Genomic DNA, 23,273 nt, shown 5'->3' with positions numbered 1-23,273 from the left:
GTGTCTCAATATGACAATGGAAGCAGCAGGAGGAGGAAATAAGAGACGACGGACTCGTGTCTAGAATGGAATTGTATATTACTTTTTGCCAGGTATGCCGGGGTGGCAAGAGGGATGATGGGGAGGAGGTGGTGGAAAGAGACGGGGGGGCTCTCGGAGTAGGTTCAGGTTCAGGTTCAGGTTCAGATTCAGGATCAGGTTCAGGATAATGGAGATGGGATGGGACGGTGGAGGGGGATGGATGGGACGGATTGCCAATGATGGATGACTTATGGCTCGCCCTGGGGCATTGGGCCTGGGGCTAGGTTGGTAAAGGCCGAGTCCCAGTACAGAGTTACCTCGACAGACGACAGAAGGTTACCTCGACAGGGGCACAGCTACGGTGCTTGGCAGGACCAGGACCAGGACCAGGACCAGGACCGCAGGACCTGGATCCAGATGTGGGTGTGTGCTGCTTCTGATCCATTCTGTGGCTCCACCCTCGACATACTGCTAGGTTAGTCTACATAAGTTACTCCCAAGTTACTGCCTACCGTACTTCCCTTCCTTACAGGGCCTGCCCGACGTGCGTCTACTGGTGCTGCTGCTGCGGCTGCGTCTGCGTCTGCGTCTGCGTGGTTCGTGTGCCTGACCGAACAAAAACTTAGAACACCATGTGTAACTGCATTTGACATGACATGTTCAAACACTAAACCTTCTCAACTCGACCTGACTCACTTTTCCCTTGTGAACTCACCCGGAGAACCTTAGTATCCGCAAACTCAGCAATTATTCATCAAGGACTGCAAAGTACTGCATACACAGTACCGCGCCCGCCCACGGCCTGCGCCAAGGACCACCGTTTTTGACTTCGGGTCCAAAGAATAAATATGCAGTAGAAGGATCTCTAGTGCGCAAAGTATAAAGTGCAGTAGCGAAAGAGGTTGAGCCTCATTGAAGTCAGAGCCAGCGCTGCACTAGAATGTCACGGCACAGGGCACACTCGGCTTCGCCTTTTCAATGATGGATGCAACGTGTCCAGACCCCCGGTAATACTCACAAGCATCATTCAATCGTCTTTCGTGTTCCTGTAACTTATTGGTGTTCTTCTATTGTCATCTTGAGTGGCTGGAAAGGGCTGGTTGGGTTCCCAGAATACGACTCGACTGTCCTGATATTAACGCATTGACAAAGAGGTTGGCTTTTCAGGGCGCCAAGACAATTGCTGAGGATCCTCTACAGGGCGCTAGCTAGAAAAGCCAACAGCAGGCACATAATTTTTTTCTTCTTCTTGAAAGATATGTGTGATTGGTTTGTGGCCAAGGTGCCTGGCTGGGTTTTTGCTTGCTATTGTTGTTTGCGTTCTGATCTTGCTAGGATCGGCCTGGCTTGTTGAGGCTTTCTCTAAGTCAGGATCACTGAATCTTGCTATTCACTCGCTACTTCGGGGCTTGTGTCCACTATCGTTGGCGCCTCTTGTGGAGCTTGTCGCAAGCTGCAGGGCCATGTGGAGCTCAATTCTGACACTTTGGAGGGGCTGAAGGAGGGGCAATACCGCAAATGTCAGCACGAAGCAAGGCACCGGAAAAGGTGGACTATATGTACATCATCGATCTTTAATTATCGCTGCAAGAGTCCAATCCGTTTCATTTGGCCGACAGCTGATCACCTACTGTATGGTGCGTTGCCTCTTGTTTTCATCCCGAACCAGGTCTCTAGTCCATCAGTACGGTGAACAGAAGTCACCGCGATAGCACAATGAGATAATCATTCTATTTTGAGTGGCAGAGTTCGGTATTCGTAAAGCTTATGCGTCTTACCCCCTGAATCAAATCCCAGAGGATGTCCTGTGAAACCAGGACGGCAGGGTCACGCTACCCACAAATTGTACTGTCATATTTTTTTCTCGACGGTGAGCCCCAACAGCGGGTACCGCTTTCTTGCTCCATCGCATGTTAAGTACCCGTATATCCTCCTGTGTGAACTAGCAAGGCGGGATTTTCAGTCTAGAATCCGACTTCTAGAGGCACGAACGAACAAGTCTCGCGTTTTATAGATGTTACCATCTCGAGAGGATCTACTTGGGATCTGCGAAACTCGGCCGGCCCTGACACAAAGCCATGGAACGGTTCATGGCCGATCGAATCTATATTTGACAATAGACTCCACCGCGGGGTATCCTATATGTGGGAGCAAGTCGTGGACCTTGTGTCGGTGATTGTCGCACCGAGATATACTTTTGAACTCATTCATTCTGACATCGTAATCGTGCTTGATTACCAGCCATGCATTCTTCACAGCAGACTACCCTAAGAGATACTGCTCGCAAATGGTCGTCGGCGCTTATACTGGACCGTTTCAACCCATCTCTCATGCAGATTGATTTCTTCTGCGTTAAGTAAGCAATATCCATCAAGCTCCTACCCTTTTCTACCGTTACTGGCAACCTTCTACAAATGGCCCTAATAAGAGCCTTGCTCCCAGCGCAGGCCATCACTCATGACAGCAGATCAAGAGCGGGCACCTCTCCCGCTCGAGATCCGGCCTCCCGGTTTGTTGGTTTCGTGCGATGATACTGTTTCCAACCTGCAGCTTGCGCTGATGTTGGCCTGCATTAGCTGGGCACCAAAAAGCGCCCAGCTGACGATGGAAAACATCCACCCCCCACCATTGGCCGTTCGGGCATATTCAATTTCATTGTTTCAGTCCTCGATGGTGCCTTTTCTCATGACCGAGCAAGGATGCATGTAGCAACTACAGCTTGGTCCTTGTTCGCTAGACACGTTCCTTAACAACAACAGAACCAAACACATCCAAAGTTCCGCCTACTAAGCTTAAACATAGTTCATGGTTATGTCGCTGAATCGAGTCTCTACACAACCTTCCTCTTCGTGCTATATCACCCGAAGGACACACAAACGGTTCTTCGTGTACTTTTACTTCGTGCCTCGTGAGCTATCATTCATGTCGCGAAAAAGCCTCAATCTCTCTGCAGTGCTTGCGCGGGGTACAACGACTTAAATTACTGTACACATTCTTCAGGCTGGCCAGTATTTGGACAACCTTCATCACTTCGAGGAACTTGCCGTAGCAATAGAAATATGCTTGCGTTTATTACAATAAGTCCGACGCTTTGACAGACAGCCTTCGCCACAAAGACTTTCGTCGAGAACATGTGCGATGTCCTCACAGAACTACTGATGGTGACATTCCGCCTTCACTTTCTACCGGGTTAGATAGGCCCGGGCCCAATCACAAGGGGGTATTCCATGGTTTCAAATAAAGAATATCACACGGCTTATGCACAGGCATGCCGAGACGAACGGAAGGAGGGATCCTAGTTTACCCAGTCTACGGAAGAAGAGATGCAGGCTGCGAACCCCTCACCAAGCGGCCTGCAACTACCGTTGGTAGATTCGTATCGATAAACTATCCATTCGTAGCAGGTTGACGGGCACCGTTGCAGTCCAATGTTAAAAGTGGGCCGCTGCATTTCGCTATAGCACGGCTTGTTATTGTTACACCACACATAAGCCCTCTCCGGGTGCATGAACGAAGAGGAACAGTTGTCTATTGTCGCAGAAACCCAAACTTATCTGAAGGGTCGGATGATAGACAGGCTACGGGCGCAACGATAGTTAGTTGCTACCATTGGCATCTTGTAGGTTTACTATGACGAGTAACAGCTAAGATCCTACTTGAGTCAGACCAGCCGGCGCCTAGCTTATCGGGACCGATGATAAAAGTCTCGGTAGTCATTCGCTCACTCACTCTCAGCAATGCCCCCTCTTGAAACGAGCACCAAGACACAGTTGGTACAGGTACAGAAAGACTGGCACAGGCAAAGCACCACCACCACATTGAACGATCAACGCGTCGATTTTGCGTCTTGGTTCCTGGCGCCTATCAGACCTTACAGATGGACCCCAACTGCATCCTTCGCTGGCTGTCATCGGTTTCTTTCCTACTGTCTACAGTCCCGAACAACGCAGCCCGCCGCCGCGAAGTCAAAGTCGTTTCCTTTCCTGGCGACTTGCTTGCATCCTCCCAAAGTTGCGATAGTGGACACGGCACCAATCATGCCGTGAAATGCAAGGCACAAGACCGCACTAGAACATGCATCAAATCCTATTTTCCCGCTTATCGCCGGTGCCTTTCTTCTCTCCTTCGCACCAGCTTGCGCGTACTAGCAAGTATAAACCGGGGGCGAAACGCATAATGAGCGGCAGTGCAAGCACGGTGCTTGCGTGCATTTCTTACCAAAGCAAGGGACATTTGACTTTCGACTGGATCATGGACTCGCTCCACCCAGCTTAAGCCTTTTCTCCACAAACGCCTTCCAGAGTAGAGTTTGCTTTTCGTAATCCAGTCTGTACTCACCATTCTCCTTGTCATCTTGACCGCTTCTTCGGGAAGGACTTGAGCTGTGCCTCACTCATAATCGCTCTCAAGATTGATACCACGATATTGCCGGATCACAGGGTTTAATGAGCTGACCACGTTTTCGCTTTTCTTAGGCATCACATGCAAGCAACCTTGTCCACAAGCCTGGTGCTGAATGGGTAGCGCTGCCTCATGGGCTTATGAACTGCTGGAGCTGTTTAGTAACTATGTATTACCCGGGGGCCTACGGCGGGCACCGGCTGCGAGCGTCAGACAAAAGTGCGGAAATGTAAGCGCGAGTCAGCGCCGACTTCATTTTCTGATTCACCAAAACGCATGTCGAACCAACCAACCCCTTCGTCTGCCCTGACCGAAACTCCACAATGCGGCTACCTAGTATCGGTCCGGTCCACGGCTACTCTTCCACGGCCACATGTATCACGTCGATTACCCCTGGCTGTCGACGCCATTCTCGCTCTGCACACAAACTATCGGATGCACGACACGCTATTATCTGAGGCGTCTTGCCACCATCTCTTCCTCCATTGGAAAGCTATGCCATATCGTCCGGTGGTTCATGCGGGCTGCTTACTGTAATTCGACTTCAAAGTTAGTGCCAGATTTAAGGGGAAGATGTGTCATGCCAAACCTAAACGTACTAGAGAAGTTCTCTCCGAAGATTCCATGTAAGTATTTTAGGTTTGACAGGATGGAACACACATGGACATCCACTCGTAACTTGTATGTATGTCTCAAAGCTTCGCTCCACAACGAAGATCTCGAAGCCCCCTGGTTATTCTGACGACATGGTCTTCGAACTTTAAAAAGGAAACCCTATCAAGATGATAAGACACCAAGACGCACGAGCCACATGGAGACAACATACATATATACTCAGTGCTATAGAAAACTTAAGTATATCACGTCCGGCATGACTCGTCTTGTTGCCGCAGACAACGCGCTTTCAATGCTCTACGTGCTGTTCACACGTCACCTGAACTCTGCTGCTTACTGTTGAGATAGCAACACGACCGCAATGGATACGATGGAGATGTTGGGAGGACGCAGACGGAAGCTATGGGACGCTAAAAGAGCACAACTCTGTGCTTTGCTTCAGCGTAACAGGGAAAGCGCCAGTCCGTTTTCGAGTGTTCGTCGTTTGCTCGTGCACAGCTATTCGTCTAGCAGGCTACCAAGGAGTTACATGCAATTGTGCGACACCGTCGTATATGGATAGCCAAAGACAGGAAATGGGCGCAAACGAGCGAGAATGCGCCTTTGCCCCGTCGAGACCCTCACACCAAGTAACTAGCCATGGCGATACCGGATTTCAGTACCAATTATAGTCAGTCTACACTATGCAGTTGACCTGCCGGGCGTGGAGCGAAGCGACGTGACCAGCGAGGGAGGGGGCTTCGGCCATGGCAAAAATCAAAATCTTCAGTCCGGGCAGCAGTTAGTAACGGTGTATTGATTGTGCATTGACAGACAGAATCTTCTGCCGTTTCCAATATTCATGTCTGTATCAGCTTGTAGGAGTTTAAAAATTGAGACCAAAGCAAAATATCCTGACGCAACGTGCAATTCATGCTTGGCTACGGTTCGCGATTTCGTAGAGTTCGATATATACCCGTGTCGTTCTAATACGATACTGTCGAGGAAGACCTTTCGTTTCCCAATGGTGAACTAGAAACTCAATTATCTTTTTGCTGCAGTCTGGTCACATAGCGGTCTATCATGGCGCCCGCAAAAATTAAGCGATATCGTTTTCTTCAAATTCCTCAATCCGCCGGTTCTCGCCGAGATGTTTACTCGCTCAGCAGCCCTCGGGATTGCCGGCCCGCCATGGGAAGTTATATGCACCCGTTCGCGACGATTTCGTTGGCGGGTTGTTTTCTGAGATAGAACTTCGCCATGGAGAGATCGAAGGGACCGTCAATGCATCCATTCTTCACCGACGTGGTGGATAATCATACTCCACGTTTGACAAAGCTTTGTCGCGGAATATTTGTTGCCTTCTTATATTGCACTCCTGACGTGTTAACTACAGGATAATTACTGTCATCCATCACTAGAGCCGAAGATGATAGCGAAGTCTTTCTTCGCTAGTAAGAGAATCGTTTGATTGCCGGCAGACGTGGTTCATCAAGGTCGAGATACTCGCGCCATAACAACGCGCATCACGTTACCCAGAGCCCAACTTCCCAAAGGTCATTATTGACTTGAAGGGCACAGAGCAAGCAAATAGCTTCACAGTAATGCTGCAAAGCAGAGACAGAGATCGAGCAGTATGGAGTCTAGCAAGTACAGATGTGTCGAGGCCGCTTCTTGGAGATACCAGTAGAGCTTGAACACACCAGAGAAGCATTCGGTAGCCTTTTCTGACGAGATGGCATCTGGAGGGCTCTTAAAATGGCTTGGGTACAAACGTCGAAGATGGAAGAGGCTACAGGATTGGGAAGAGCGGATGCCCAACACACGCGGGCAGCCGAGTCCACTGTTCCCATGGTGAGAAGACTGAGGATACATCCAGCAGTAGTGACGAAATTTGGGGCAGCCTTGATGAACACAGAAGAGCCCAGCAGCTGAGTGCATTTTGATCCCCAACTTCCACCGACTGTTAATAGCGCCCGCTCCAAATGCAGGATGTGAGTATCGCAGGACAAGACAGACCAACCCGAAGGCGATAAAGTTGTGGCTCCGAACTCCACAGTGGTGAAGGCAGCGCGTAACAAAGTCAGACTTCCCCATTTTCTAATGCAATAGATGGATAGTCTGGGTTCAAAGAGAAGACGTTAGATCCAATAACTAAGTCTAGTGTTGAGTTGAAATATAAATTAGTCGCATTTGACTGGCTTTCGACAGCGTTCAGAATCAGTGCACATTTCTTTCTTTGCCATCTCCTTTTCTTCAGATAATTATACATGAGCTATAGAGCCATTTTCTTGATTTCCCTTTTTTTTAATGTTATTAAGAACGAGCTGTTCTCGAAGCTGCTACATCGACCGAGAGTACTTGCGGGCCGTTTGTCTGCGAACCAGGCCAAAGACTGGTGGAGCAGCGCCATGGCTAGAGACCGGACGTTAGTTAGGAAACGTATAACAGGCTTTTGCTAGCATTGAATATAAGAGGCAGGTTAAGGTGGAAGTATTGTTCTAGTATTTGGCTGCTAATATATCTTCAAATAATCATATTAGCCTATTCAAAACGAAAAGTCCGACTTCAATGACTACTGGTTTCCTTCAGAAACTTTAGGACAAGAACTTACATAGAGCAGATCCTCGCCTGGCCATGCAGAGGTTAAGCCTGTCAACTTTGGAGTGGGTAGTAAACATTCATTGCGGAGAAAGGAAACGTCCCGATCTTGCACGGTCTCTGGGCGATATTGAGGTTGATCTACGATGGCGCCGACAGGAATGGGTTTTCCTCTGGTCTCGTTTCAGACTCAGATATACGTGCGTGATGGGGTCCTACGTCGAACAGTCGTATAGATAATTCTCACACTTACTGACTTTTCAATCTTACTTGAAAGGTAGACAGACACCAAGCAGCGTTGGATGTAGCGCTCACGCGACAGTATTCATGAGAAATCGAATGCTTTCAGTTATCCGGTTCCAGTCGCCGGTCCAACGAAGTCTTTTACTACATCGAATGTAATCGAAACAATGCCGGTAACAAAACTTTCGGCTCGGCTTTCAAGATTGGCTCTCAAGTCAAGTCATAAAGGGTATCACGGTGCATTTTTGGTCTCGGAATTTATTCAGATGAACGAGGGATGTTTGCCACGATCGTTCGTAGCAATGCGTGCATGACTGTGGTGCTGCGGTACGCTTCTCGGCTTGTTTCCTCATTCCTAGGTGACACGTATTGATCGTGTTGCGGCTTGAATAGCCTATAAACTGTGAATTATGTGGGAGTCTTGGTGTCAGGCTATGCCTACATTGAAATATCCCAACCGACTGCCGCCAGATGATCCTGCATATTGTGTTAGAGACCAATCTAGATTTAATATCGCATCTCAGAAAGCGCAAGTTCAGGCCATTGACCTGACAGATCTAGCACAAATATCAAAGGCAAACAGCCAAAATCAGAAGGGGACGTCCACCATTTTACTAGGTTCCCAAAGATATAGCCTTTTTTGCAGATTCGGCAACCTCTGTAGTGCCGCCTGCCAGCCTTCGCTCTCTAGCTTCAGCTGCTCCTCGGTGCTTTTCTGTCGTAGACCTGGTCTCGATCAAGCAGAGGTGAAAGCGCGAGGTAGCGATACTGCACCGGCTTCGCATGGCGGATACCGCAGTTCGCAAGCAGCTGGCGCCACGGCATTATGACTTAGCGTGGGTCTGATGTCCTAAGTACCACCCGCTTCAGATCTGGATCGATTAGCCTCGGGTCGAAAGATATACGGTCAAAGACAGGCACATGTGTCATGGAAAAGCAGCATTGAAACGCACTCCCGCGCCTCGGACTCCGCTAACAGGTCCTGCAACTCCCCGCCCGAATCGCAGTAACGCGACCCAGAACACCTCCCGTAAATGCGATAGCGTATCCACGAAGGCTGTCCTTGCTGGAGCATCTAGATCCCGTGCCCGTAAGTAGTACAAGTGACTGCTTGTTAGACCATTTCGTGCGATGGCCAAATTTAAGAGCCCAATAGCTTTTGGGTCGTATGCCTTGAGGTCGTATAAAAGATCGACTCGGGTATATTTCGCGGGACAGCCCGGATGGATGTGTAAAAAGTCGTGTTCAGGGTCAATATATATGACTGAGTCTTTTGCCACGCCGTTTCTGTCCTTGATCTGGCAGGGAATGTGTATGCGATAAAATAGCAATGCTTCGTGCCTCGCCTTATAGTTAACTCGTAACAAATTGGTGAAAAGGTGATACCCGGGTACCGATGCGCAATAGTTACTATCGCTGACCAACTTTTCCGAGCTTCTTAAGGACGGTTTAGTGAGCAGCTCTGAGAGAGGCTCCTTTTCGTTCCCCAGTGCAATGACCAATTGTATTATCCGACAGCGCTGTAAGACTCCGCGCCATATTTGAATGCGAATATCTTTAAGAAAGCAAGCAAACTGTGGAAATGTGTGCTTCGATGAATCCCTTGAGTAAGACAAGTTGTATATGGACAGATATGCTTTCGGAGTCATTTTTGATGGTTTTTTAAGAACTACGTCCCAAAGAACGCCTTTTTCTGTCCTTTTCTTTTTCTTTTATTTGCACTACTTTTTCTTCTTCTTCGAGGGCGTGGAGGGTATAGGTTGCCAAAGTCAAGGTCGATCGATAATGTGCCTATAACCTTGGATGACGCATTCACTAGGTGTTCCATAAGGAGGTTGGCAGCGTCCTCTAGTAATAAGCGAAAATTTTCCCAAGCTTCAAGATTGACGGCAATGGTTACAAAAATGATGATACCAGGTTAAAGTTTTCTTTAGTGAGAAAATAACGTTGCAGATGGGTACCTACATAATTGAGTAGGTGACCAAAGGATGAGGACAACTATCCGGGGCGTCTGTCAGATGTTATCCTGGCGCTAACATGATTTAATCATTCTATTCTTAGCAAATTTGGAGGTACTTTGGCGCTTCATACGTCAGTTACGTTTTTACATAGTTACATTTATGATAGACACGTGTTCCAACTAAATATTTGGTGCAAAGCCTGATGAAAGACTTGAATGTACCATTGATTTATCCTTAAGGGCGCTTTCCCGGATACAGAACTTAGTATCCAATCTTGCACCCACCCAAGTCATGACCCTTAATCGTTTGTAACCTCGTTTTGTCTAGTCGGGACGAGAATCCCACAATACCATCTCTGACATTGCGTTGCCCGTAGAACTTTGATTATTGACTTGGGTCCATATTTCCTGTAACGAATGACCTGGGGTTCAATCTAATCGGTCGATACCATATGTATCCCCCGAACCTACCTGTATACGATCGCATATCATTATTACCCCCCTTTCATCCGTCTCCGTTCTGAATTGAGTTGGTCTGATGAGACTTTGGAAAAGAAGAAGAAAAAATAACCCTCAAAGTTTTCATTTAGGCTAAAGGCATGGCTGCTATGATCAGGGGTACCCTGCCAACCCCACATTACCCAAGCCGGGAATCTCACGTTTAGAGTATAGTAGTTCAAGCTATAGTCAAACTAACTCCACTCGTACCAAGATTGATTGCATGCAGACTTCATGCAAATTGTCGGGCACACGGGACATGGTGCTTGGCACTATATTTTGTGCGCTATGATACAGAAGCCTTATCCGTACGCCCATACCAGTTTTATTTGGCGACACTATTTAATCCGAGATGTCCCTCTGCTGTAACATGACGAGAGTTCACCTGGTCGTTTCTGACCTTGAACATCCATCTTAGATCTCAATCATGCAGCTCACGACATTGCTGTACTCCTTGACGCTGGTCCTTGGGGCATCAGCAGTCTCTGTTCCTAGCCCCGTCGACCTCATTCGCCGCGCACACACCACTGGCACAGTGATCACGAAGTGCTCGAAGCCAGGTGTACTAGCGCTCGCTTTTGACGATGGGCCGTACACATGTAAGTTTATCATCCAGTTTGAAACTTCGGGGCTGATCGGTCATGTATCTAGACACCTCATCCTTGATCGACAAGCTAGACGCCGCCGGCGCGAAAGGCACTTTCTTCTTTACTGGTACCCTTTACGGTGAGTAGACACATATGCCAAAGCCCCAAAGTCTGGTGGACTCTAACACTCGACCAGGGTGCATCTACAATCAGAGAGCCGCTGTCAAGAAGGCCTACGACAATGGCCATCAAGTGTCGTCGCACACATGGTAAGATACTCGCTGCAAGCCCTCACCTGCCGCATCTGGTTGACCTCGAGGCGCAAAGGACACACGCCAATCTCGCCAACCTCGGCACTTCTCAGATCCAAACTGAGATTACTAAGGTCGAGCAGGCCTTCGTCAACATCTTCGGCAAGAAGCCGGCCTACATGCGGCCGCCGAACCTGGCCACCAGCAGCAGCATGCTGTCGGTCATGAAGCAGCTGGGCTACGTGGTCATCACCGACGACGTCGACGCCGGCGACTGGAACAATCAGACCCCGCAGCAGAGCGAGCAGAAGTTCACCCAGGCCGGAGCCAGTGGCAACGGCCACATCCCCTTGATGCACGAAACCTACGACACGACCGTCAACACGCTGGTGCCGTGGCTGATCAACTGGGCAAAGACCAACAATCTGAAGATCGTGACCGTCGGTAAGTTTGTGTGCGCGTGTGTAGGAGCTCCGTCACATCTTGCTAATGTCTCATAGCTGAATGTCTCGACGACGCTGCAAACATGTACCAGCCAGGCACCTTCACCGGAAATGGTGCAACCAGCTGCTAAGTCAGCGCCATGATATGAATAGGGGACAAGAAGAATTGTGGTTCACGGTCGATGCCGGCGTCCACATAGTTTGTTGTAAGGCTAGATCGAAATACCGGCATGAATAGCGCTTCATATCGTATCAATTGTAATGAAGTCTTCAAGTCAGCGGTATGACTCGGCGACAGCCATGCATTGCCGGGCCGTGGGGTCCGATGCCCGGCTTTTCGGTTGACCCTCTATTGCCGTGACGGGGCTTGGCGTATGGCGTGACCTTCCTACTCTGGCAAGATCAGCCAGAACCTCCACTATGGCGCGATACCGACGCCATCTGGCTAACGGAGCAGCAAATACATATATGACGTGGTTCATCGTGTTAGTGATTAACGCTGAAACCAAGTTAATTGCTCCGCGCCTAACTTCTGCCATGCTATTGCCCAAATCTCTCCTCTTGGCCGTGGCATTTATCACCGCCACCGTGGCACGATCGACTACCAGCAACGGGAGCTATGTGGGCCCCGAAAATGGCCATCTGGTCATAGTCGGCGGAAACCTGCAGTCCGACAGTATCTGGCAGAAGATCATAGAGCTCGCAGGAGGACCCGACGCGCCGCTCGTGGTGATTCCCACGGCAGGTGGGGAGCCAACCTACAACGAGTCACTACCGAGCGCCGCCTCCCTGCGCAGTAACGGCGCTCGCAACGTCACGGTGTTGCACACCTATGATCCGGCAGTTGCGGACACGGAGGAGTTCGTCGCCCCGCTCAGGGGGGCGGGGGGCGTCTTCTTCGACGGTGGCCGGCAGTGGCGCCTCGTGGACGCGTACGCCGGAACCGCGACGGAGGGCGCGATCCAGGCCGTCCTGGACCGCGGGGGTGTCGTATCGGGCTCGTCCGCCGGTGCCAGCATCCAGGGCTCCTTTCTGGCGCGCGGTGATACCGCCAACAACCAGGTCATGGTCGGCGACCACACCGTCGGGTTCGGGTACCTGAAGAATGCGGCCATCGACCAGCACGTCCTGGTCCGGAACCGGCACTTCGACATGTTCGATATTCTAAGGGCCTACCCCGGGTTGCTGGGCATAGGAATCGATGAGAACACTGCCCTCGTCGTTCATCAGAACGAGGCAGCGGTGTTGGAGGGCACGTACGTTCTGGTGTATGATAGTGGGTTCTGGTCGAGGGAGGAGCTGAGCGAACTGAAAAACCTTCCGCCGCCGGAGGATCGGTTCTACTTCCTTCGACCGGGCGACAAGTATGACTTGGGATTAAGAAAGGTTATTGTTGAGAGCGAAACAGAACTGTGAGAAAGAGAGGAAGAAAAGGGTACGCCATGCCTAGTTCTCCACTTCTCGAGCTCAGTTGGCGAAAACACAATAAGCTGTTCCTCCGCAGCATCAACTGCTCCATTGCTCTTTTGCAGGGGAGCTACTAAATTGTGTAGTGCAACACAGAAATGTTTCTCAAATGTCTGAGAGTATCTGCATTGCGGCAGGGAGCATTTTGGGGTTTGTTGTGAGATGAATGTGACGTTGGTAGATGGTTTATGAAATGACATGCTGGCTTTACGCGTCAACCGGGAGAATCTTGAGCATCAGGTCGTATAATTCGGTGCACCACACTATCCTATCCACTGGTGCACTCGCAGAAAAACATGTCGCAAAATCTACCAAGGCTTGAGTGCATTAGGCGACCAAGGATTATTGATAGCGAACAAACACAATGGGTAGTGTAGTGTACACTATTAGTGGAAACGAAAGCAGCTGATTACTCTAGTCTAGTCTTCAGACTTGAACGAAATAACATCCAACCTTATTATTACTTTCATTGTACCTAGCAGAAATCTCGGGTCAACTGCCCACACCACTGAGCGAAGCGCAATGACGAACCATTTCCGCCTTCTTCTTTGGACCTCAGCCCAACAGAAACATGGTCGGGCAACAGACCAAAGCGACCCCATGGAATGATGTATCGCCCGTTATTTTCCAGAGTAACTTCAGGCGAGAGACCGGCATAGATCTCAGTGTATGCGCCCGCTTCTGGCCCCTTGAACACGATACCCTGTATGTAGTTAGCAGCGATCTGTCCTTTCTGAGTTTGACATTACCAACCATCACACCGCGCACAACTGCTGGTAGGTGCCTCTGCAGTTCCGTCTTGAGAATTCCTGGATGCAGTGACACACTGATGATGCCGTGCTCTCCTAGCTTGCGGGCATACTCATGGCCAAGGAACACAACTCCGGCTTTCGACTGCATGTAGTTCGACCCCGAGCTATCTAAAACATCTGGGCCACCAGTCTTCTCGTCCCATACAATGCCGCCTTTCGGCGTCCCCAGTGCGATGATGGAGGCTACCCAGACGATACGCACACTTCCAGCTGGCAAGTGCTTCGCTGTTCTCACCAGGATAGGCTCAAGGAGTTTTGTCAAAAGATAAGGACCGACGGCGTTTGTTCCCAGCTGTAGTTCATGGCCCTGCGTAGACCTTGCATCCACCGGGGTGACCATGACACCTGCATTATGAAAGAGGACATCAAGGCGTTGTTCCTTGGACAAGAACTTCTGAACCGCCGATTTGATGGTGGCCAGATCTGCTAGGTCAATCAAGAGAGGCTCGAGTCGCCCTTGGCTCTGCGGATGTGACACTTGCATGACCTCAATGGCATGTTTGATCTTCTCGAGGGATCGGGTTGCGATGTATACAGTTGCATTCTTTCCGTACAACATTTTAGCCAGTTCCTGACCGATACCTGCAGCAGCTTAACAAGCCGTGAGAACTACGACGCCACAATGTGTGAGAGGGGGATTGCATACCTCCGGTGATGATGTACACTTTGCCAATGAGATCAGGCAGGTTTTTCTCCGTGAAGGTTGGGCACGGTGGAAATATTTGGCTTGCAACAGACATTTTTATGAAGGCACAATCCGGCAGACGTGACACGGGGTAATTGAGTATCGTAAGTTTTCTTGTGCGTCCTATCTGACCTGGTATGCCGTCTTGTCGTCTCACTTCATGGTGCCCTATGGAGGATAATATAGACAGATGACATCTAGACGACGCCACCCGTGCGGCATCCGTGGTGAATGCCGACCATATCGAACATTGCTCACGCCGCGATATTTCGGGGTGAAGAACACGGTATCATTCGGGTTTACCTCTGTGTTGTGAGTTTGGAGCCTGGCACACGATTCAAAGTCGGTGTTGTGAGGATTGAAGTGCCAGTTAAAGCCGCCTCGGCGTCCGCGGCAGCCCTCCCCGGACACAGACAGACACGGGGCTTGTGGATTCAGGTCTAGGTTAGGTTAGTCTAGTTTAGGCGGAACTGCGAAAACCGTGAGAGCTTCCTTCAATCGGTACTTGGTTTTTGGTAGGAAGCCGACGAACTGGGCATGTGAGGCGTTCGCAAATCGATTCGTGGATGTGATTATCTTAGATGGTTCCCAGCCAAGTCTCAGTGCGCAAACTTTGTGCAAACTTTGTGCAAACCTGTGCAGACTTAGTTCATACCTGCTGTAAACAGCAAATAGCTCTGCTTTGGTATGGATTCATCCGTACTCGGATAGTGGGCCGGTCTGGCGCTTTTTAGGTGGGTCGGGCGTCGAAAGCCTCGAGGTTGGCTTCGGCGTTAATGGGCTGGCAGCCCGCAGCTGGTCGTTCCCCCCGTCAAACGCGTCTTTGCAACATTTCATGGTCAGTATCGCGGTAAAACACCGGCGGTCAAGGTAAAACCACGGAATTTCAATCTCAAGTGGTTCTTCGAGGGATGCCGGAAGTATGTCTGGCGAATCGAATGACCCGTCCGCCTATCCAGCTTTAGCTGAAGCTGTTGATAGCCTGCAAGCAGCTCAGTCTCCATCCCAGTCTCAGTCTCAACCTCATCCTCATCCTCAGCACTCACATGAAGAACCACAGCCACAACCCCATCCGCACACCGTCGCAGTCACGCAAGCTGCCTCTCCAGACTTGCAACCACAACCCTCGCAGACGATAGAATCGCCGTCGCAGCAACAACAACAGCAAGAACAACAAGAACAACAGCAGCAGCAACATCATCATCATCAACATCTTCACGATCATGTTCACCAGGAGCACCAGCATCATCCACACTTGCAATATGACGCCCACGCCCTCCACGACGCAGCTACTGCTGTCGCTCACCATGGATTGCAAGCCTTAGAAGCTGCGACTGCCGCCGTTGCTGTCGCACCGAGTCCTCTCGCCCAGCAATATGCCCAATCTGCTTCCATGCACGTTGCCGATGCTCAAGTCCAAGTTCAGTATGCGCCCATGACCCCCCAACCAGTCGACAATGCCGGCCATGGGGCATCCATTACTCCCACGTCCATGCAGCCATCCTCCCAGAAGGTCACCAGGCTCCGCCGCGCCTGCGACATGTGCAGCTCACGTAAAGTCAAGGTAAGCCAAGCCTGCGTTGCCTGTGCTGGTTTTAGCTTAACCTCCTTACCCTCTGGATATAACTCGCTGATACACCCTTTTTGCCCAGTGCGACGAGAGTGGTCCACCATGTAAACCATGTCGCGACTTGAACGTCGAATGCACCTTTGCGAGGGAGATGAAGCGCCGTGGCCCCCCGAACAAGCACGCTGAAGCTGCAAAGGCTGCCAAGAGAGCCAGAGTCGACGGCCTGTCCCCGGTCCAGCAGGACGATGTCGAGGCCTTGGTCGCTATCAATGCCCACAGCAACGTCCTTGATGCCGAGGTCATTGCGCCCTGGCCTGTCCTCACTCTGCTCGTCGACGACTTCTTTACCTACATCCACCCACTGATGCCATTTCCCCACGAGCCCACCTTCCGAGCAGCCTTCAATACCCGCGCCGACAGAACCAGCACCGAGTTCCTCGCCCTGGTAGCAAGCATGATTGGTATCTTGGTTGCCTCCTTCCCCAGGAGTGCCCGAGCACACCTGAAGGCTACCCACAGTACTAGTCTCTTCCCCACAGCTATCACCATGATCGATCGTTGTCGCGCTGTCGCCATGGAGGCTAGAGGCTCCACGTACATGATCAAGGAGGATATGACTGTCGACGATGTTGCCACAAGCTATTTCCTGGCCTTATCCGCAGCCTATACTCTGCAGTGGAAGGCCTGCAAGAGATATATGGCCGAGACAATGGCATTCTGCAGGGAGTTGATCTCTCAACGCCGATCTGAAAATGCCGCGACTGTCGCCGAGATAGCCGCTGCCCTCGGCGGCACCACCAGACCTATCGACCACATCCAAGATCAGATCAGCAAGCGTATCTTCTGGGTAATGGTAGCCGGCTTGCGATCCATGACGCAACTGGGTGCCTCCATTAATGAGATCCCGCTTCCGCCTCCAACGACACAGGAGCCCTACCCTGATTTGCCAGTTGAGGTCGACGATGAGTACATATATCCGCACCAAATACTGGCCCAACCAGAAGGGGCTGCATCTTTGATCACGGGCTTCAATCACAACGTCAACACCTACATGGCCATGAACGAACTGGTGGGAGTCGACATGTGCTATGGCATCAACTTTTTTGAGTGGTCCGCCCAGAAGTCCATGCTCAGCAATGCTCTCTCGTCCATCAAGGCACACATGGAACGCTTGCCCGACTCGCTGCAGATCAAGGTCAACCCCGCGCAACTTGAGAATGGTCTTGGCGCCGTCGCAGATGATCCGAATCTGCGGTATTGTCCTCCGGCATTCCCGGCTACTCAGCCTCTCAACGATGTACGCCACATGCTAGCAGAAGATCCCAACCGACGCCGACGATTGCAGTTGGAGATTCAGAAGGCTAACATCCATGCCTCTCAACTTGCCACCCGCTCCTACTTTGTAGAGCGATATCTCAACCATCGCGACAGTCACAAACTACAACCAACGAACGATGTCAAGATCAACGGCGAGGACATCCGAGATGAGACAGACAACATGGTCTATCAGGAGCGTGAGTCCGTCGTCAGGGATTTGCTCACTGTACTTACCTCGATCACGCAACGCAACATGGAGCCCAACGGTGTCTCGCTTGTCAACAAGATCCGTCAGATTGCAAGTACACTTCTCAACGACGCTACTGAACGCAAGGGTCCAGTCGCAAAACAGGCAGAAGAGTATCTCGGCAAATTCCTTGAGATATTGGTCAAACTCGAACGCACGGGGGCTAGCACTACATCTGGCACCATGACACCTCAAGATGAGGACGAAGAATTGCACCACTGGGCGAGTTTACGAGATTACCAGATTCAATTCGTGGAGAGTGGCGGCTACCTTGGTTCTTACTAGCGATAAGCTCGATATCACTTTGTTGTGTGAGGGAAGAGTAGCAGCATGCCACACATCTGTACATGAGCGGCAAACTTTCTCCCGTGTAAACATCATTCATCGCGCGTCAACAGATGTCCAGAAAGATGAGTGAGTATTTGAGCTATATTCTTTAGACACTCATCATCTTTGTATTGTACCTTTGGTCGTGCCATCTTATACCCAGCGTAGTTGGAAACAGGTCAGGAGTTGTTGAGTTGTAAATAGAATGAAAGCCATCAATGATCTGTCTGGTTCCAGAAAGTGAGGGACCTGCGAAGGACATGGGGACAAATTTTACGAAACAATTGGCCTACGGTATTGATTGAAGGCACTACGGTTAGAGCTATGGAACTGTTGAGGACTGACCAAGATGAGGAATCAATATCAAACCGTGCCAAAGCTGCTCACAAGTTGTACTGTCGAACGAACCCTTTGTTATCTATTGCCCCCCTTCCCCAAACCCAATTTGGGACATGCTACAATCTAGCTCCATCCATGTGCTCAAGAAACAAAGACGGTGTACGAAAACAGCTTACAAATATCCCTTATTTCAGAGATCTAAATGATACCGCACACACGGAAGCACAACTACCTGACCATGTCCTTTGGCAACGAGTACAGTGTTGCATTCTATCCCACAGATTTCTGTCATTTCGAAAGAGCACTGCTCGGTACACTGTCAGATTATTGGACGACTTGGGTGCAAGATGGCTAGCTCTCCTGTCGAGTTATCACCGTGGGCGACACGTTTTGGCATTTCTCGAGGGCGTGCTTGGAAAGATGGAAATAAACACTCTATGATCGCGCCATATGACCCTGTACTTCACCCAAAATATTATGTCGCCGGTCGACCCAAATTCAGCATGGATCCAGATTCTGGAACTTTCAACAAGCCGACCAACGCTGAGCTGGATCAGCTCTTCCTCAGCGAGCAGTCACAGCAACGCGAGTTGCAAGGTCTGAAGACGCGGCAGCTCGGATTGCTCAATGAGCGCCTCTATCCTGGGATGGATTCTGGAGGCCACTCGAGCGGTTCAGGCACAGATGAAGCACTACAGAAGTTCATGAACACCGCACTGGTCATTAAAGAGTCGGATTGGTTGGAATGCTTCAGGAAGTATCGTTGGTTTGGTATCGAGGATCTGCTTCGCGATTCGACACGGTGGACGAATTGGCATCCGGATGAGGGCCATGTATGGGACAGTCTGCGTATGCCCCTAGAGCTGGCCAATAGGGTTCTGCACCGTTTGTTGGATGAGAGAACTCCCTGGTAAGTTATTATGAACGACTTCAGGGTTAGTCGCGTGCATCTAATTATCACAAGGCTTGACGCAGTGATGTTTGGAGAAATTCAGAAAGCAGAAGCTCCAATGCCAGAGGATTACTCGGATGGAGCAAAAGTTGTCCCATTTCCTGATGGAGAGGGCATCGACTGGGACGTACCCAACCTAGGACTCAAGCTTCGCCATGATCCTCCAGGTGAAGATAACCGGCCCTCTGTCGCTGAGTTCCACAAGAGATTCGATGAACTGACCAGATTCATCATATGGACATTCATGGACGAGTACGACTACCGCCGGTCGGAACAAGGCTCCGTCAAAGGTATGCAAGCAGAGTCTCATGAACCAGTCTTCGACGAGCAAGCTCAGCACTCAACCATTTTGGTCAGCGTCAGGGCGCTAAGAGGCCTGAACGATGAGAAACTAACACTGGCTGAAAGATGCATGGACTGGCTTGATCTTGCTGCTACTATCATGCACGAGCTCATGCACGCTGTATGGGCCCGGAGAGCCTATCTCGAGGGTCAAGTCTATAACGACGACAACGGGAGTCATGAGCCGTATTTCGAGGGCGACTACCATAGAGAGCTCGGCATCTCGTTCATCCAGTGGGTCTTTGGCGGGAATCTGAGGGCACTGGAAATCGATGACTTTCGATGGACGGGTGAATGGTTTGCCGACGCTCCTCTCGGGATCATTTTATATGAGTTTCCAAATCCTGCCGACGCCACGACATACCAAGGGTTACAGGATCGGGACATAACCATCATCCCCGGTCACAACTATTATGTCGACGAGGTCCCTCTGTATAGGTATCATGTCCCTGTGTATTGGGTTTCCGCTCTGTTCAACGAGGCTTTTTGGACGACAATAGTGCCACGTAGCGGGAGCCAGGCGTTCAAATGCCCGAAATTGTTGTGTTCAGCTGAGACGGTGATAGGCTCCATATTGTCAATGGATCCGCAACGAAAACGCTTCTCGTTACGGCGTTATGGAGAAAACGTGCCGGTTGCTGAGCTGAAGAGCGGCCTGGAGCGAATCTGTGATGACGTCTTGAGAAATGAGCTGGAGTGGGAGCGACAGCGGCCATGGTACGCAAAAGAAATGGAGATATGGCAGAAGTCCCCTTGGGGGTGGAACTACGGCCGCAAACTTATTGATACGTTTCGTTATTATCATATCAGACGTGAAGCCGCAAATTGCCATTATACTGCTGTCGATCTGTTGGTTATTGCGAGAGACCTGATTTTGACGGATGCTGATCGATATGGTACCATATGGATATTTGAGGTCATTGCGTGGCTGATGTTGGGTTGTATGCCATTTTTCACAGAAAAGAAGGTTTATGCGGATCGTAGCCACCACAGAAATATGCGCGCAACGCAGGATGGTGTAAACAGGATGCCCCGATGGCCCACTATGCCATTATCTTACACGTGGTGGACTACTCCCCGGGATGCTCTCGGACAGATTAGAGGACTTGATGGCCGTGAGGTCACACATCCAAACCAATACCTGGAAATAGCTTCCCAGAGGTTTACAGAGTTGTGCGGACATCCTACAGAGCGCAGATGGTACAATGCATTTAACCATGCGTTACAGCCCTTGCTTGCCGAACGTCCCGGCCAGCCCGTGGATAGCTGGGGAACTTTCAGGTTTACAGAACCGAACTACGCCCCACCTCCCGAATGGGTCGCTTTTGACCAGAATCAGCAGTACAAACAGGTGGCATATACCGGGGATGTGGCGGTCGATGGTTTCATGCCAAGTCCGATATTTGACGCCGCCGCCAAGCTCCAGCTCACTGCCTCCAAGCGTGCGGGCCGCCGACGGCGTCCGGCTCCGTTGAAGCATGCGCCTACGCGGTATTTTACCATTGCAGAAGTTGCGGACAGGAGGTGGGTTGTAGAACCAGACGAAATCGTGGGATGGGATGTATATGACATCAGTCGTCAGTTCGCCAGTGTGATTTTCTAGTTTAACATTGCGCTAACGGTCTAACAGGACTACTGTTAGCTGTTGATGCTGATTTTCATGATTTAACTACCTGCACTGAACAAGGCTTTCAACTACTTTCCAGTACGGCAGATGTTGGCGGGAAAGCGACTTCCATACGAAACTCATTGGCGGACTTGACTGCCAAGGGCAAGCTATTGCAGCGGATGCAGCTGGCTGAGGTTGCAGAATGTGATGGTACCGGGAAAATGCCCGTATGGGTCACTTACATGGATTCCATCTTCGATATCACTGGTGAGTGAACACGCGTTACTGACCGCACTCGCTAACATCTATGGAAAGCATTCCCATTCGCCAACACCACACAGAGGGTTATCATGTGTAAGAACCCCGGCGGCCCCCTGGAGTTCGACAAGGAACATAGCAGCGAGACCAAAGCACATCTTATTGGCAGGCTGATGCCCTACCGATGCGGTCTTCTTAGGTCCGAGCACAGACATGTGAGCGAATTCTACGACCTTCAAACTTACACACCAACTTCGTTACGATATCATGATAACCCCAGCCTCGGATGTTATACGGCCATCGGTTGTTTCGTCTACAACCTTACCGAGTACTGTGACTCACATCCAGGCGGGTCTAATATCTTGCGGGATGTGGCTGGGCGTGATGCTACTTCGGTATTTTTGAGAAACACAGATTGCCACAGTTTGGAAATGCTGGATGACCAGAGCTATGCACATCTCAGAGTCGGACGCATGATTGACGAAGTCAAGTCCGGCGATGTACAAGATCGGGAGATCTCTCTCCATAACTATGTTTTTGATATCTCAGGTCAGCTGATTATCTGGTCAAAGATTGGATCGAATGCTAAAGTGCCCTAGACCTGGACAATAAGGACCCAGCCCTTCATAATCTGTTGGCGCCTCTTGTCGGTACAGATGCGACTGCTTTTCTCACGTCCCACAAGAAGGATGACGAGCAGATTGCGAGAGGCTTAGTTTCACTATATACCAACTATCGGCAACTCGTCGTTGCTGAGATCAACCCTACAATACACCCTCGGAGTATCTCAAGGGAGGAGCTGGCCCAGCATGACGGCCGCAATAATACAAGAACATGGGTCGCTGTAGATGACGACGTATACGATGTTACGCGTAAGTCTTATTTTGTGTGCTACAACAACAGGTTTTTATGCATTGCTGGTTTATTTTATGCTTCTTGACCAGGATAGTTGAGATACTGACACTAATCGATGGACAGTACTTCTAAGACATCCACATTTCTACGGAAATAAGCAGGGTCTAACGAAACGCCATGCTGGCAGAGAAGTCACTACTCAACCAATCAAGCAATGGCTGGCTACCGAGCAGGGCCATCGCATCGTGGGGGTGCTTGATGACAAGACAACCATTGGAAAACATGGAGCTACAAATGCGGAGGGATCGGAACATAAGAAAAGAAGGTTAGATGCGGCAGGGGTCAGGCGCCCCGTATCCTGACAGGGAGGTCGTGGGTCCGGCCTTTAACGGGATCTAATTGGTGGAGCAGCATTTTCCATTTCCTTTTTAGGCAATTTCTACTGTTCTCCGATGACAGTCTCGATCGCTGTCGCAAGTAAACACATTACCAATCTTGGCAACTTCCGATTGTTCCCCATCCTGACAAGCAGATGACATTTCATACACGTCCCCGGGCATCTGCCGTGGCGTTCACCATGAACCCTGGAGTACATCGGTCGATCGCCCCCCACGCTCCAGCGCTCTTCCGTGCAGAACGACGCAAAATCCTGGCCAGCGGTACTATCTGCAAGTTCTGGTTAATAAATTGTGTACAAGATGACTTTTGTTTCTTGCTCCTTGGCGATCGCGAAGTTGTGTATATCCACGAATAAGCTGTCCCATCACCATCCTGTTTTGTCACTGCCAAATGCACGGCCCGCCAGCCGAGAAAAGGGACCGACCGAAAGACCGTCCAACATTCTTATGACACTGGTAATGACTAACAGCTGTTAGTGGTCTAATTTGCTACGTA

The 23,273-nt window shown here is 50.3% G+C and overlaps 5 protein-coding genes across 5 annotated transcripts; 4 read left to right on the top strand and 1 right to left on the bottom strand.

The window, feature by feature from the left end:
* Positions 1 to 10,745: 10,745 nt before the first annotated feature.
* BKA67DRAFT_665538 (polysaccharide deacetylase) lies at positions 10,746 to 11,730 on the top strand (the record flags this gene model as incomplete). The annotated part of the gene is made up of 5 exons (XM_046108566.1): positions 10,746 to 10,917; positions 10,970 to 11,044; positions 11,102 to 11,174; positions 11,233 to 11,600; positions 11,657 to 11,730. The coding sequence occupies 5 exons, from the start codon at positions 10,746 to 10,748 to the stop codon at positions 11,728 to 11,730; spliced, it is 762 nt and encodes a 253-aa protein (XP_045950862.1).
* Positions 11,731 to 12,011: 281 nt separating this feature from the next.
* Positions 12,012 to 13,477, top strand: BKA67DRAFT_588899 (uncharacterized protein). The gene has a single exon (XM_046104404.1). The coding sequence runs from the start codon at positions 12,020 to 12,022 to the stop codon at positions 13,013 to 13,015; it is 996 nt and encodes a 331-aa protein (XP_045950861.1). The 5' UTR covers positions 12,012 to 12,019; the 3' UTR covers positions 13,016 to 13,477.
* Positions 13,478 to 13,541: 64 nt separating this feature from the next.
* Positions 13,542 to 14,618, bottom strand: BKA67DRAFT_528795 (uncharacterized protein; the record flags this gene model as incomplete). The annotated part of the gene is made up of 3 exons (XM_046098983.1): positions 13,542 to 13,747; positions 13,816 to 14,469; positions 14,525 to 14,618. The coding sequence occupies 3 exons, from the start codon at positions 14,616 to 14,618 to the stop codon at positions 13,542 to 13,544; spliced, it is 954 nt and encodes a 317-aa protein (XP_045950860.1).
* A 1,437-nt stretch (positions 14,619 to 16,055) lies between these two features.
* On the top strand, positions 16,056 to 17,982 carry BKA67DRAFT_528966 (uncharacterized protein; the record flags this gene model as incomplete). The annotated part of the gene is made up of 2 exons (XM_046098997.1): positions 16,056 to 16,127; positions 16,216 to 17,982. 2 exons carry the CDS (start codon positions 16,056 to 16,058, stop codon positions 17,980 to 17,982), a joined length of 1,839 nt encoding a protein of 612 aa, XP_045950859.1.
* A 543-nt stretch (positions 17,983 to 18,525) lies between these two features.
* BKA67DRAFT_697314 (uncharacterized protein) lies at positions 18,526 to 22,741 on the top strand (the record flags this gene model as incomplete). Its single annotated transcript, XM_046109371.1, has 6 exons — positions 18,526 to 19,273; positions 19,328 to 21,234; positions 21,288 to 21,533; positions 21,582 to 22,073; positions 22,124 to 22,396; positions 22,503 to 22,741. Exons 1-6 carry the CDS (start codon positions 18,711 to 18,713, stop codon positions 22,739 to 22,741), a joined length of 3,720 nt encoding a protein of 1,239 aa, XP_045950858.1. The 5' UTR covers positions 18,526 to 18,710.
* Positions 22,742 to 23,273: the final 532 nt, after the last annotated feature.

Source organism: Truncatella angustata (genome assembly GCF_020726525.1).
Source record: "Truncatella angustata strain MPI-SDFR-AT-0073 chromosome Unknown BKA67scaffold_15, whole genome shotgun sequence".
NCBI classification, from domain to species: domain Eukaryota; kingdom Fungi; phylum Ascomycota; class Sordariomycetes; order Amphisphaeriales; family Sporocadaceae; genus Truncatella; species Truncatella angustata.
This window is presented reverse-complemented; position numbering and strand designations above follow the sequence as displayed.